The 13,462-nt window shown below is 42.9% G+C and overlaps 1 protein-coding gene across 1 annotated transcript in view; it reads left to right on the forward strand.

Moving 5' to 3' along the window:
* The window catches only part of erfl3 (Ets2 repressor factor like 3), a 58,582-nt gene extending 53,113 nt beyond the window's left edge, over nucleotides 1-5,469 (forward strand). Inside the window, exon 5 of the mRNA XM_072680517.1 lies at nucleotides 113-5,469. Coding sequence (XP_072536618.1) covers nucleotides 113-739 — 627 coding nt within the window. The 3' untranslated portion in view covers nucleotides 740-5,469. The remainder of the gene's footprint in view (nucleotides 1-112) is intronic.
* Nucleotides 5,470-13,462: the final 7,993 nt, after the last annotated feature.

Raw genomic sequence — 13,462 nt, forward strand, 5'->3', positions numbered from 1 at the left:
TCAGATCTAAAACCAGTACAGGGCCAATCCTGTGATCCCAACCAGGTTTAGCACCATGAGCCTTACTGTAGAGCAACGAACGTCCTTAATAACGGTGTTGTCTCCTGTGCAGGTGGAGCCCATCTCCGACATCGAATCAGAGGAAGAGGTGGAAGTGACTGACATCAGCGACGAAGAAGTGGACGAGCGGGACGAAGAGTTTGACCTGTTCTCTGCCCACCGACGCTATCATCATCCTCATCATCATCATCATCATCCCCATCATCAACCTCACCACCAACATCATCATCATCATCATAATCATCCTCCTCACGGCTTCAAACGGCAGTCCAACGGCACAACCGCCCCGACCTTGCCCTACGACGACCTGGAGGAGGACGTCTTCAAAGCGCCAGCCCCGCCCCCGCTCTTTTTCGGCCCCTCCTCCTCACGCGGTGGCCCTGTGGTGAAGACTGAGCCAGACACGCCCCCTGCTTCAGCGGGACACGCCCCCACCCACGCTCCCTCTCAGTGCATCCCCCTGAAGCTGAGGTTCAAGCGACGCTGGGACCAGGAGCAGCACACGGAGGAGGCCGAGGACAAGAAGGTGCGAGGAGAGGTGAGGAACGGCGAGAGGGAGGAGAGGGAGGAGGGGGGCAGCGGAGAGGCCGAGAACTCGCCCCCGCACGGCCACCGCAGGGTCAGCGCCGAACTGCACCGCGCCACGGCCCAGCTCTCTCTGGAGAACAAGGACTGCTGATACACGTCCAGACATTTACACGTTAAGGGGCTCCCTGTTCAGAATGACCGCTGACATACGGCTCTCCGCAGAGGTCCAGCTAGACCAGCTTTCAGACCGATTATCTGGGCAGCAAGTGTGTTCCTGCTTGCATGCGTAACATTAGAATCGGCGCAGATATTCCCGACTAAAGCAAAAAAAATAACGTAGAAATTACGTTATCAGAGACAGTGCTAACAAGACCCCGAACAAGTTTTTAAAGGGCCCATATTATAATTTTTTATTATTATTATTATTATTCAAGCATTCCTTTCATCACTTTTTGAACAAGGCCAATCACAGCAGAGGTCATTTACATCATAAAATACGCCCCTAAAGGCACAGTAAATAAGCAAAGCAGAAAATACAGAACACCGGCCCTTTAAGACGTTCCGAGGTCTGGAAATAGAAAAGCCGGTCGGCTAACACACCCGCATGTGTCAAATCACAAGGCGCCTGGCCTTGACTGGCCACGCCCCCAACCCCACACCGACACCCGCAACGTCAGTGTTCGTCAGCGTCCGTACGAACCTTCAGCACTTGCTGCCCAGATAAGCGGCTTTACAAAAGCGCCGTTCCCAGGTGGCCTAGGACTTCAGCGCAGTACTGTACTCGTGTACATACACGCGACACGCTAGAACAATGGCAGTCGACGTTCGGACGGGGACTGCGAGACGGAACGTGGCCTTGTTGGAGGACAATGATACTGACAGACGAATGCACACCAGCACTCGCACGCCTGCAGAGCAGCCCAGAACCGGCAGAACTGACCGGCAGGACCTACTGCCCTCTCCTACTCTCTTCTCTGGACGAGTGTGTTCGGAGCCTACCGATGTACTCTGCAATGACCATAATGTCGAAGGAGGAAGATGCGTGTATAAACACACACACACACACACACATATATATATATATATACACACACACACAGTGCCCTCCATAATGTTTGGGACATCACGTTTTCTTTGATGTGAAGTACACATTCTAGACTGACCATCATTTAAGGGGTATTTGCGTACATTGTTTATATTTATATATATATAAATTTAATAAAGGTAAAGGTGCACATATTTGTCACTGTACTCTGTACAGCGAAATGTGTCCTCTGCATTTAACCCATCTGTGGTAGTGAACACACACACACACTAGTGAACTAGGGGCAGTACACACACAAACACAGAGCGGTGGGCAGCCTACTCCAGTGCCCGGGGGGGGACAGAAAGGGTAAAGGGCCTTACTCAAGGGCCCAACAGTGGCAGCTTGCCGAGCCCGGGTATCGAACCCACAACCCTGTTATCAATAGCCCGGCACTCTAACCGCTGAACCACCACTGCCCACAATAGATAGACACAATAGGCAGTCACCCCCTTAATCTCAGCTCTCATCTGTCCGTAAGACCCTTTTTCCAAAATCCCGCAATTCCAAAATCCTGTTTCTGGTCTGTTGGACGGACAGTTGAGGAATACTTCCTTGGCTGACCAGTCCCTGACCAGGGTGCTCTTTTTCCCTACTCAAAATTTGATTGACGCCTCTCATGTTAAATGGGAAGACAAATGTCTTAAACATTACAGTGCTCTAAAATGAAGGGGGGGGGGGAGCTGTGTAATTTCAACATGGTCAAACTGGGATGTATGCAAAAAGCCCCTAAATCCAAGTCTGGAATGTGGTCAGTACTCGCGTCTGATTGGTTGGATTTGAGATGTTAAATTGCGGAGCGGAGGGGAGGGAGGGGCTTATCAAGGAAAAGTGTGTAATTGACTTAAGCACTGTGGACGGCACTACATACATATATATATACACACACACACACACCATTGACCCTCAGGAGTCTTTGACCTTTGGCACTGGACGACAATTTTTATTTGTGAAAGGAATTTTTATTCAGTGAAGTGCCTGCAAAGCGAATCCCCCCAAAAAAACCCCACCCACAGACAGCAGCGATGGAGTAAGAGAGGCCGGACTGACAGTGGACTTAATCAGCACACACACACACATACAGGTGGACGCAGGCCGTGGCTTGTTTGTTTGGACGGGATTGTTTCTGACCACAGAGAGGAACTGTCATAAACGCTTGATGAAGCTGTGCTGCACACACACACACACACACACACACACACACACACATGCGCACACACACACACACACATACTAACCAGCCTGGCCAAATCCCTCAGGGACCCTTCGACACACACTTAACACACATACACACACACACACACACACACACACACACACACACACACACAACCCCCACCTGTCGGTGGTATGGGCTTGATTTCCCTGAAGCGAACAGTCCTCGTCATGCGGTAGAGATAGAAGATCTAGAACTGCTACTTAGAACAACTTCTAACAGAGTGTGTGTGTGTGTGTGTGTGTGTGTGTGCGCGCCCATGTATTGTGGTGTGTGTGTGTGTGTGTGTGTGTGTGTGTGTGTGTGTGTATGTGTGTGTGTAAGTTCTCAGGATCTCCTGTATCTCTATCTAAACCAGCTCACCTCAGCAGACCCCCCCCCCCCCCCTTGTTCTTGCTCTCTCTATTCTGCCAGTGTCTCTCGCTCTCTCTCTCTCTCTCTCTCTCTCTCTCTGGGACCACACCTGATACTGTCGTATTCCTCGTCCCCGTGCTGTTCTGTCCGTATGAGAGGACTCGGGCCCAGCAGGCCGGTTCTAGAGCTTTGTGGACGAACCCGTTGGCCTGTCCGCTGGCCTGTCCGCTGGCCTGTCCGCTGGCCTGTCCGTTGGCCTGTCCGTTGGCCTGTCCGCTGGCCTGTCCACTGGCCTGTCCGTTGGCGCTGGCTAAGTGATTTCGGGTGTTTTTCTATTGGAGCAGTTTGATGTAGTGTCTTACTCTCTGCTCTGCTGCACTGCCATTCAGAAACCTGGACCCACCAAACTCTTACTGAGTGTGTTATTTAAGGAGTCTGGATAATAATAATGATAATATATAATTCATTAATAGTTTTTTTTTTATTAATTCTGCAATTCTTAATTTTTCTGGATATTAAATTGATTAGAAATTCATTCTGCATATTACATTTTTAGAAGTTCAGTCTGAATATTGAGTTTTGGAAATTCATTCTGGATAAATACTGTTATTAGAGCTTAATACAGGATATTCATGTTAGAAATTCATCCTGGATATTCATTTTTAGAACTTCACTCCGGATATTTTTTTACTTTATAATTTTTTTAAAAATTCAAATAATGTTATTAGAGCTTCATACTTTTTTTTTATTAAATCATTTTGGATATTATTATTATAATTTTTTTTTGTGGAAATTATTAGCGCTGAATAAATACTGTTATTAGAGCTTCATACTGGATATTAACTTCATTAGAAATTCATCCCGGATATCAATGTTGTTAGAGCTTAATTCTGAATATTCATTTTTAGAAATTAATTCTGGGCGTTATTTTTTCAGAATGTTACTTACGTTTAATTTTTTTCTAAAGTATCGGCCTCATATTTAAGACCAGGTTTGATTCTTTTATCTGAAACAAAGTTGGTTATATATGTTTTTGAAAGTGAGTCCAGATTTCTGAATGGTTGTGTAGTGTCACTCCACCTCCCAGTCCCTTCTGCTGGCCGGTTTCCTGGACTCTCGACCATGCACGGCACATAGCACTGCTCGGTTTGTGCCTGGACCACAGGCTGGGCTTTGTGGTCAGTGTTTTACAGGGATTGGTGTTGGGGGGGATTGAAAGGGACTGTCCAGTTAAAATGCTGATGCTGCATCCTAGCCTCCATTCTTTATTAGCCACATTAGCATGTATGGTCAGCCTATGTCTTTAAGGACCTTGTGCATTCACTCCTGCAGCACTGACTAAACCAGCATCCAGCAGGCTAACACACACACACACACACACACACACACACACACACACACACACACTGCACTGCCTATAACTCTAAACTCAGTAGGGCTCATGCTGCAGCTGCACCTGTTGAGTCGTGATGCAAAACTGAAGCACCAGCACAGCGGATACAACCAGCGAACCCCTGTGAACCTCCTGCAGGATTGTGGGAACTGTAGTTTGAGCCAGACAGGGCAGTAAGAAGGTTTGGGACAGCAGGGGGTGCTCTAACTTTTGGCAGAATACTTCTCAGCATGTCAGGAACGAAACACAGTCGTTCTATGAAACCGGTGCCATTCTCACATCCTCCAAAAAACATGTTTTCTATCTCAGATCTATAATTATTAATAATATTATCCTTTTTATTCAGGCGCAAGAGCCATATCCGCAATAAAACACACGTGACGGGGTGGTAAACGTCATCCTTAATCTGCCACAGTTCTTCGTGCGGTCAAGTTCCTGACCTTTCACACGTCCGTCAATCTGAATATCCATTTATTTGCGTTAATAGTTTAAAATATGTAACAAAAACAGATAAGCTCATTTATTTTGCGTGACGGGGTGGTTGGGTTGAGTTAGACAGACAGCAGATTAACAGTAGAAAAGAACATCAAAAACTTGCTGCCTGAAAGGTTTAAATGATGTCACTTCCTCTTTGTGATGTAATTCAAAGCAACAGTACATTTTTAAGACAAAACTAAAAAAGGTTAGTGTGACGGGGTGGTAAGTCAGACTAAGGGATGCACACAAATTGTAAGTAATTTACAATGTTTGTGTTTTTAATTTGTAATAAATATATCTTATGGAAACAGGGACACAAACAAAAACAAATATACATTTATTTACATAAATGAATTCTGGATACTCATTTTTTGAAATTTATTCTAAATTTAAATATTTGGAAATTCATCTGAATATATATTATATTATATATATTTTTTTATTTCATTCCGGATATTTATTTTTGTAGAAATTATTTTGGATATTTAGTTTTAGACCTTCATTCTGGATTATTTAAAAAATATATATATTATGAATTTATTCTGATTTTGTTTTTGGGGGGTTTTGGATTGTTTTTTTTTTGTTTTGTTTTTTATTCATCATCATATTTTTTAGAACGTCATTCCGGATATTTATTTTTTAGAAATAATTTTAGATATTTAGTTTTACAACTTCATTCTGGATTATTTTAAATTTTTTCTTTAGATATTTATTCGGGGGTTTGGGGTTGTTTTTTGTTTTGTTTTTTTAATCCTGGATATCCATTTTTTAGAACGTCATTCCGGATATTTATTTTTTAGAAATTCATTATGGATTTTTAGTTTTAGAATTTCATTCTGGATATAAATGTGTTTAAATTCATTTTTTAGAAATAATTTCTCATTTTAATTTTAAGGACAAATATCATGTTGGAAAATGTAAAAATGGCCATGTAAGGAAATATAATGTAATTAAAAGTGATTAAACCTGTAAACAAAAAATATGAATAATATTAATATCTTTAACTTGTAGCTTTTGGAAACAATGTGGACGCACATGGCACCGCTTTCATAGACGGACTCTATAAACATACAGAACTGCAGCTCAGGCCCAATCCCACCAATCAGAGCTCTAGTCTTCTCCTGATGCAAGATCTTTTATCCACCATGCTTTCTCTAACATGCCAGCCGTGTGTGTGTGTGTGTGTGTGTGTGTGTGTGTGTGTGTGTGTGTGTGTGTGTGTGTGTTGGTCTGTTTGATCTGTTCGTCTCTGGGCTACAAAAGGAGAGATCCGATTCCGTGGAGCCGAACTGAAGGTTCTGTGAACTGAAGCCCTCCGGGGTGAACACTTGAGCACAGCATTGACTCAGTCAATCAATCAGGAGGGCCAATCAGGAGCCGCAGGAAGAGGAAGTCACGTGATGTCAGAGGACCTTATTGGGCATATTGTTCGCACTGTACAGTATTTAACGGTTTTTTTTGGGGGGGTGTTTTTTTTTTTTTTTTACGAAACTGGCGGTCCTCCCTGGCAACACGTCCTCACCTCCTCTGTCCCTCCACCTCCTCTTTATGGAACTGACAGTTGCCTTACTCCGTCTTCAACCAATCAGCTTTTTTTTTCCTCGACTGCTGAACCCCGCCCCCGCCCCCATTTCTACACTGAGCGACTCTGAGCAGGCTGCTCTTATTGGCCGATTTAAGCCCTGTTTGAGCTGGATTAGGTTCACCAGGTCTTTTTTGATGATTGGTGTAAGATCAGCTGGGATGGACCAATGACGTTTGAAGGTTCTGTAAAGTTGAAACTGTGGAGGAACCTCTTAAGGTGCTTTGAGGAACCTTCAAGAAAAGGTTTTCAGAAGAAAAAAGTTCCTTGAAGGTTCCTCTGAGATCTATAAGAGGTTGTAGAGTTTGCAAGTTTTGCAAAATGCACCAAATATTCCCCACAGAAATTCTCACCTTACAATTTTTAGATTTCAGAATCTGCAGATTCATACTGGAATAAACCCTAAAAACTACATGCTGAGCAGATTCATACTGAATTCACATCGCTCTACGATTATTACTGTCCGACTATTAAAAGCTACACAGATTCATACTGGAATCAGATCACTCCATTATTATTACTGTCAAACTGTGAGAACTACATTATCCAGATTCATACCGGATTCACATCGTTGCACAATGATTGTCCGGCCATAAAAACTACATGCTCAGCAGATTCATACTGGATTGTAATTATTACTGTCAGACTTTTAAAACGGAACGCTCAGCAAATTCATACTGGATTCACATCGCACCACAACTGTTACCATCAGACTGTAAAAACGACATGCTGAGCAGATTCATACCGGATTTACATCATCTATAGGTGTTGTTATAGTCTGACATTGATAACAACTACTCAGATTCATACTGGATTCAGATCACTCCACAATTACTATCTGGACGTAAAAACTACGTTCTAACCAGATTCATACCGGATTTACATCACTCTATAGTTATTTATTATCAATGTCAGACTATAGCAGCTACTCAGATTCATACTGGATTCAGATGACTTTGCAGTTACTGGATTTAAGTTGGTCTACAATGATTGATCTGTCAGACTATAAAATGACACCAATTCATACTGGATTCAGATCACTCCACAATTACCATCAGGCTATAACTCATACTGGCTGCAGTTTTTGCCATCAGACTATGAAAACTGCATGCAGAAAAGATTCATACTGGGTTTACATTGTGCCAGACTGTAGAAAAAAAACTACCCAAGGCAAATTCATACTGGATCAAAATTGTTCAGCTGCAGAACCCAGTCCAGCTCCAACAGGGGTTTCCTCGGGTCAGCGACTGGCTGCTCCCAGCTCGGTGGGTCGCTGGGTGTGAGGGTCTCGGACGCATACGTGAGCAGGTCCACCTTCGTTGTAGTCCTTTTTCAGTCCCGGCGTTTTTCTGATGTGGGCGTTTTTATGTCTGTAATCTTTATCGTTCTTGACTTTACTTTTATTTGTGAATGAATGGTGTTTCCTCACGGAGTCGTCATCCGTTTTTCATTGATCACTGACCGGCGAATCCACTCGAGAGCAGCCCCTCTTCTCCGTTAACCGGGCTGGTGTGTGTGTGTGTGTGTGTGTGTTATACCTGCAACATTCACAACGTCTATTTTTATTATTGTAAAATAAGAACTAAAGACTGTAATTCTATTCCAGGCTGTTGTAAATGGAGGCAGACGGTAGGGGTGGGGGTGGGGGTGGGAGAGGGAGAGGGAGGGCTGTAGGATTTGAACTCCAGTCATGTCATAGAATTGTTATTTTGTAACGTTCCTGTTCTCTTGATCTTGTGTTTTGTTTTTTTTTCTTTTTCATTTGTGGGATTACATCATCTGAAGAGAAACTGTGTATTGCTTTGTTGTGTAATGGTCTCTCTCTCTCTCTCTCTCTCTCTCTCTCTCTCTCTCTCGCTCTCTCTATCTCTCTCTATCTCTTTTTTTCCTTCCTTCTCTCTCTTTATTTTTGTGGCTCCGCAGCTCATAACGACAGGTTGAGTTTTAATAACATGTAACGTTTAATTCTTCTGTTTTTTTTTTGTTTGTTTGTTTGTTTTTTTGTGTTGTTTTTAAGCGTAATCAGGGTTAATTAAACTGGTTAATACCACCTGACCAGTCTGTGTGCCGAGTTATTTTGGGCCGTTCAAAGATGATTGCTGTTAGATTGTAAAAACTACACACGCTGCAGATTCATACTGGATTAAAGTCACTCCATAATTATTGCTGTTAGATTGTAAAAACTATACACGCTGCAGATTCATACTGGATGCAGATGTGACTTTTGGAGTTTTTCCCAAGCTTTATTTTGAGCCATTTAATCCAGTATGAATCTAAAAATGACACACACTGCAGATTCATACTGGATTACAAACACTCCACAATTATTACTTTCAGATTGTAAAAGCTATACACACTGCAGATTCATACTGGATGCGGATGTGGCTTCTGGACTCTTGGTCTTTTTTCAAGCTTTATTTTGTACCATCCAATGACGAGTCAGACTGGAAAAACAACACAGTCCAGTATGAATCTAAAAACGACACGCCCTACAGATTTATACTGGATTATAAACACTCCACAATTATTAGCGTCAGATTGTTAAAATAACACATTGCAGATTCATACTGGATTAAACTGAATTCACAGTTATTACTGTCAAAATGTCAAAATGATACACTGCAGATTCATACTGGATTACAAACACTCCACAACTATTAGCGTCAGATTGTTAGAATTACACACACTGCAGATTCATACTGGACTGAACTGAATCCACAATTCTTACTTTCAGGTTGTTAAAACGATGCACTGCAGATTCATACTGGATGCGGATGTGCCTTGTTTTCGGACACTCCCACTGTTGGTTTCTGTCAGTGTTCGTTGGTGTTTCTCACAGCGAGAAACTGAGAGTGAAAGCTCTGGTGGAGTCGACCGTGGTGCCACATTACAGACTTCAAGGCCACTTCCCTTTTCTCTCATGAGTGGCTGAGTTTTCTTGGAAACGTGCCACGTCTCTCCTCCGACTCCCTCTCTCTCGCAGGCCGCCTCATGGGCCACCACATCCGCAGCCGTGGGCCCGTTCCGCACCCAGCGACATCGCTGCGGGCAGGCAGCCCGGAGAACATGGCTTCAAACTTCTTAAAGCTGTGGTTTAGTGAAAATACTACAGTTGCACCTCTGCCTCGTCGGCCTGGTGGAGTCTACAGTGATCTAAAGGTCCTGCACATTAAAACCACCTGAGTAGGTCCTCCTCGGAAGGCGTGGTGCTGTGGTACCTGGCACCAAGACTAAGGTTAGCAGCAGGTCCTTTAAGGCCTGTAAGTTGTGGGGTGGGCGGGGCCTCCATGAGCATCAGTGAGGCCTTGGGTGTCCATTGACCCTGTCGCCGGTTCACCAGTTGTCTTTCCTTGGAGCACTTTTGGTACACGCTGACCACTGCATACCGGAAACACCCCAAAAGGCCTGCCTGATGTTTTAGAGATGTTCTGACCCGGTCGTCTAGAACATGACCTTTAAGAACTGACTGTTAACTTGCTACCTGATAGGAACCAGATCATCAGCCAAATAATTCTTCATAAATCTTAATTTAATAGGAGATAATGAATCGTTAATATTACTTTCTGGATAAGCGACTTTAAAAAGGCATATTATTATTATTATTATTATTATAGTAATAAAATAAGAAGAAGAAACTACAGAAAAGCAACTGACCACAACATGAGTCACATTTCTTAATAATGACCTCTGTCTCCCCCTGCTGTTTGCATCATGATACTGCACATTTTCAAGAATGGGCCACAAACTCTTCGTCTTGGGGGACCAGAATGCAGTGATATTAGTGGCCGAGGGCCAAAATAGTGCTCCGCAATTTACAAACCATGAAGGGTAGGTGATGGAGGTGAGCTTCAAAAATTCTAACTCATACTGGATTCAAATTATTATTATTAAAAACAATTATTACTAACAGACTGTAAAAACTACATACACTTAAGATTTAACAGTATGTGAAACTACCTTCACCATGTTTGGAGGCTGTACTTCAGCATGGCCAGCTCTCACTCTGAGTTGCTGGTGTGCTTTGAACAGTGCTCTATTAGGGCCGTGTGTCGGCCTTCAGCTTCCCAGGGTTGGGAGCACTGCGTGTGATAGGTGGGTGAATACGTGTGGGTTGGGTCACTGATCATCCAAATTGGGGTGAAAATGGGTCGAAATATAATGTTGTATAAAACTTTAAATAAATAAATAAATAAGTAAATAAATCCCCATTTATTGCCCATAAAAAAAATAAAATAAACGGACATGGTGTGTATAGGCATTCCTGGGACACCACAGTAAAGAACACATTGCCTGGTAACAGGGATCTTGGGCCCACAACTCCACCAATTTGGCCAAAACACTCACTCCATCCATTTGTTTGGGGCCCTGGCCGCCAGTCACAGGCCCTTAGAATCCGCATACCTTCCCCCGCAAACGAGGTGGTTGTTGTTATTTGCCCGAGGGTGTCCAAACTTTTGCACAAGGCCGTGCATTTCATTCATGTGGAAATGATGGAGACGTCTGAATGGGGAGGTTCAGCGCGGCGCTCGTCCCTCTCTGTCCTCCCTGTCCTCTCGGCCCCTGATCCGTCTGTCTGTCATCTCTCCTCTCTTTCTCCTCACTCTCTCACCTCTCGCGCTGTCTGGCCTTTCCAGGAGTCGGTCACATGCCCCGGGGCGCTCAGTGACACTTCAGTGACGGGACGCCGCTGTGCCGAGCGAGAGGGGCCGTGCTCATGCTGAGGGTCAGCTCAAAGGTCAAAGGGCAAGGCCTTTCACGAGGAGGGGATGCTAAGGAGACTGTCGGCGTCTGCCATTCACTGGAACGACTCCTACTAAGAGGGGGCGGAGCCAGAGCAACGTCGGATAGAATGGAAACGGACCCGGCTGACTGGGAGCGTTATGGGAACGTTCAGCGGCGGGAAGGTTCTGAAAACGTATGATGTCATAACGGATCCAACCAGCTACCAGCATGGCTCTCATGGGTGGGTTCCAGGCGGGTTCCAGGTGGGCATGGGCTCTCAGTGGGTTGGTACTGGGACCCAGTTGGACTTCCCAAATGAGCCCCATCATTACAGCCCACCTTGCATCTCACATGGCTCCCATCTAGGCCTAATCTATGCAGTGTACATCCCAGATGGAAGTTTAACCCCTACTGGTCCAATCACAGGCCCTATGTGGTTATATTATCCGGGTGTGGATGAAGACGCCCAGCATAATTAGGAGTTGTGAGAGTTTACAGGGCCTCTGAACAGGATTCACCCTCTTGGATGTTTCTCCCTGTTATTCGATTCTAGATTATATTCAGTAGATGAAACATTATACAGAATAAAAGTCCTGCGTGCCAAGTGTTTTAACAAGTTAGCGATGGTTCAGGCATTAAAGGGTTAATCCCAGAGGGAATTGTGATGCAGATGTGATGTCAAGAGGCTCCAGTTGAGTTTTCCCTGGCCGTATGTATTTGGACACATTAACGATGTTTTTTAATGTTTTTTTCATGTCGACTTTTGAACTGACTAATGAATTAGTTTAGTTTGTATCGATGTCTTCACGATTCCACATCTGTGTGAAGCGTCGCCACACTGTGTTATTATAAGGCTATTATATATATATATATTTATATATATACGTTTTTCTGGTTTTACTAGGCAGCATGTTTTAGGGAAATGAACATTTGTGTTGTATTTCATAAACCATGGACATTTCCCCTAAATTCCAAATAATCTAAATCTTCTATTTAAAGCATTTATTTATTTGTATAATAATGCAAAGAAATGATGATAATAATTATAAAGTAAAGAAGTTATTATTAAGATTTAAACACAGTATTAATATCTGAACTCTGAGAGCATTCAGAATCACTATGGTGAAATAATAACCTCGACGGCCAATCACAGCTCTCCTGTCTCGGCCGGCTCTCCACTAGTCTCTCACTTTGCTGTTGGGACTTTATGCCGTTCATAGTCTGCAGGTTCAGATAACTCAGCTCTGTTTGATGAAATGGCTGGAATGAAATGGATGCAAATTTAACCAAAATAATTAAGTGGTTTCTTATTTTTCAGAGCTGTATATATATATATATATATATATATATATAGTGTTTATATATGTATAAACTATACTAACTATACTATATGTATAAACTATACTATACTATATATATAGGAAGTAAATAAGAATGAAAAATTCAATTATATGACATGTATTGTGGCACATTTTGACACAATCGATATCTGGCAGTTGTTCTTTATATTAAATCAGAATTTCCCGATGAATGGATCAATAGAAATGCTCCAAATGAAATTCTGTTTTTGGAAAAAACATTTTTCCCCTATTAAGTTACCATTTAATAAACACAACTTACCATCATACATCATTAAATACAGTGTTTCACAACAGTGTGTTCAAATGTATTTAAAATGTAATGAAATTACAATTTAATAATAAGTCGGTATGTATGTGACATGTAGTATCTATCTATCTATCTATCTATATATATATATATATATATATATAACAGTTTTAATTAATAATTCTATTGTATTAAAATATGTTATTTTTCTGTCGAAGTGCCTCGAAATTCAGTGCAAATCATCTGATTCTGTTTATTTCTGGCAGAGTCCATCCACAGGCTCTTGCCCCGGAGCTGCAGTGTGACGGGCGGCCGGCAGATGGCGCTGCTGACGTTCAAGCCTGGCGCTCCACAACAGATTATGTAACTGCTGGTGTGTAACTTCGCCTGTTATGTGTGTATTCTGACTGTGTGTGTGTGTGTGTGTGTGTGTGTGTG

Source organism: Salminus brasiliensis, chromosome 5 (genome assembly GCF_030463535.1).
Source record: "Salminus brasiliensis chromosome 5, fSalBra1.hap2, whole genome shotgun sequence".
NCBI classification, from domain to species: domain Eukaryota; kingdom Metazoa; phylum Chordata; class Actinopteri; order Characiformes; family Bryconidae; genus Salminus; species Salminus brasiliensis.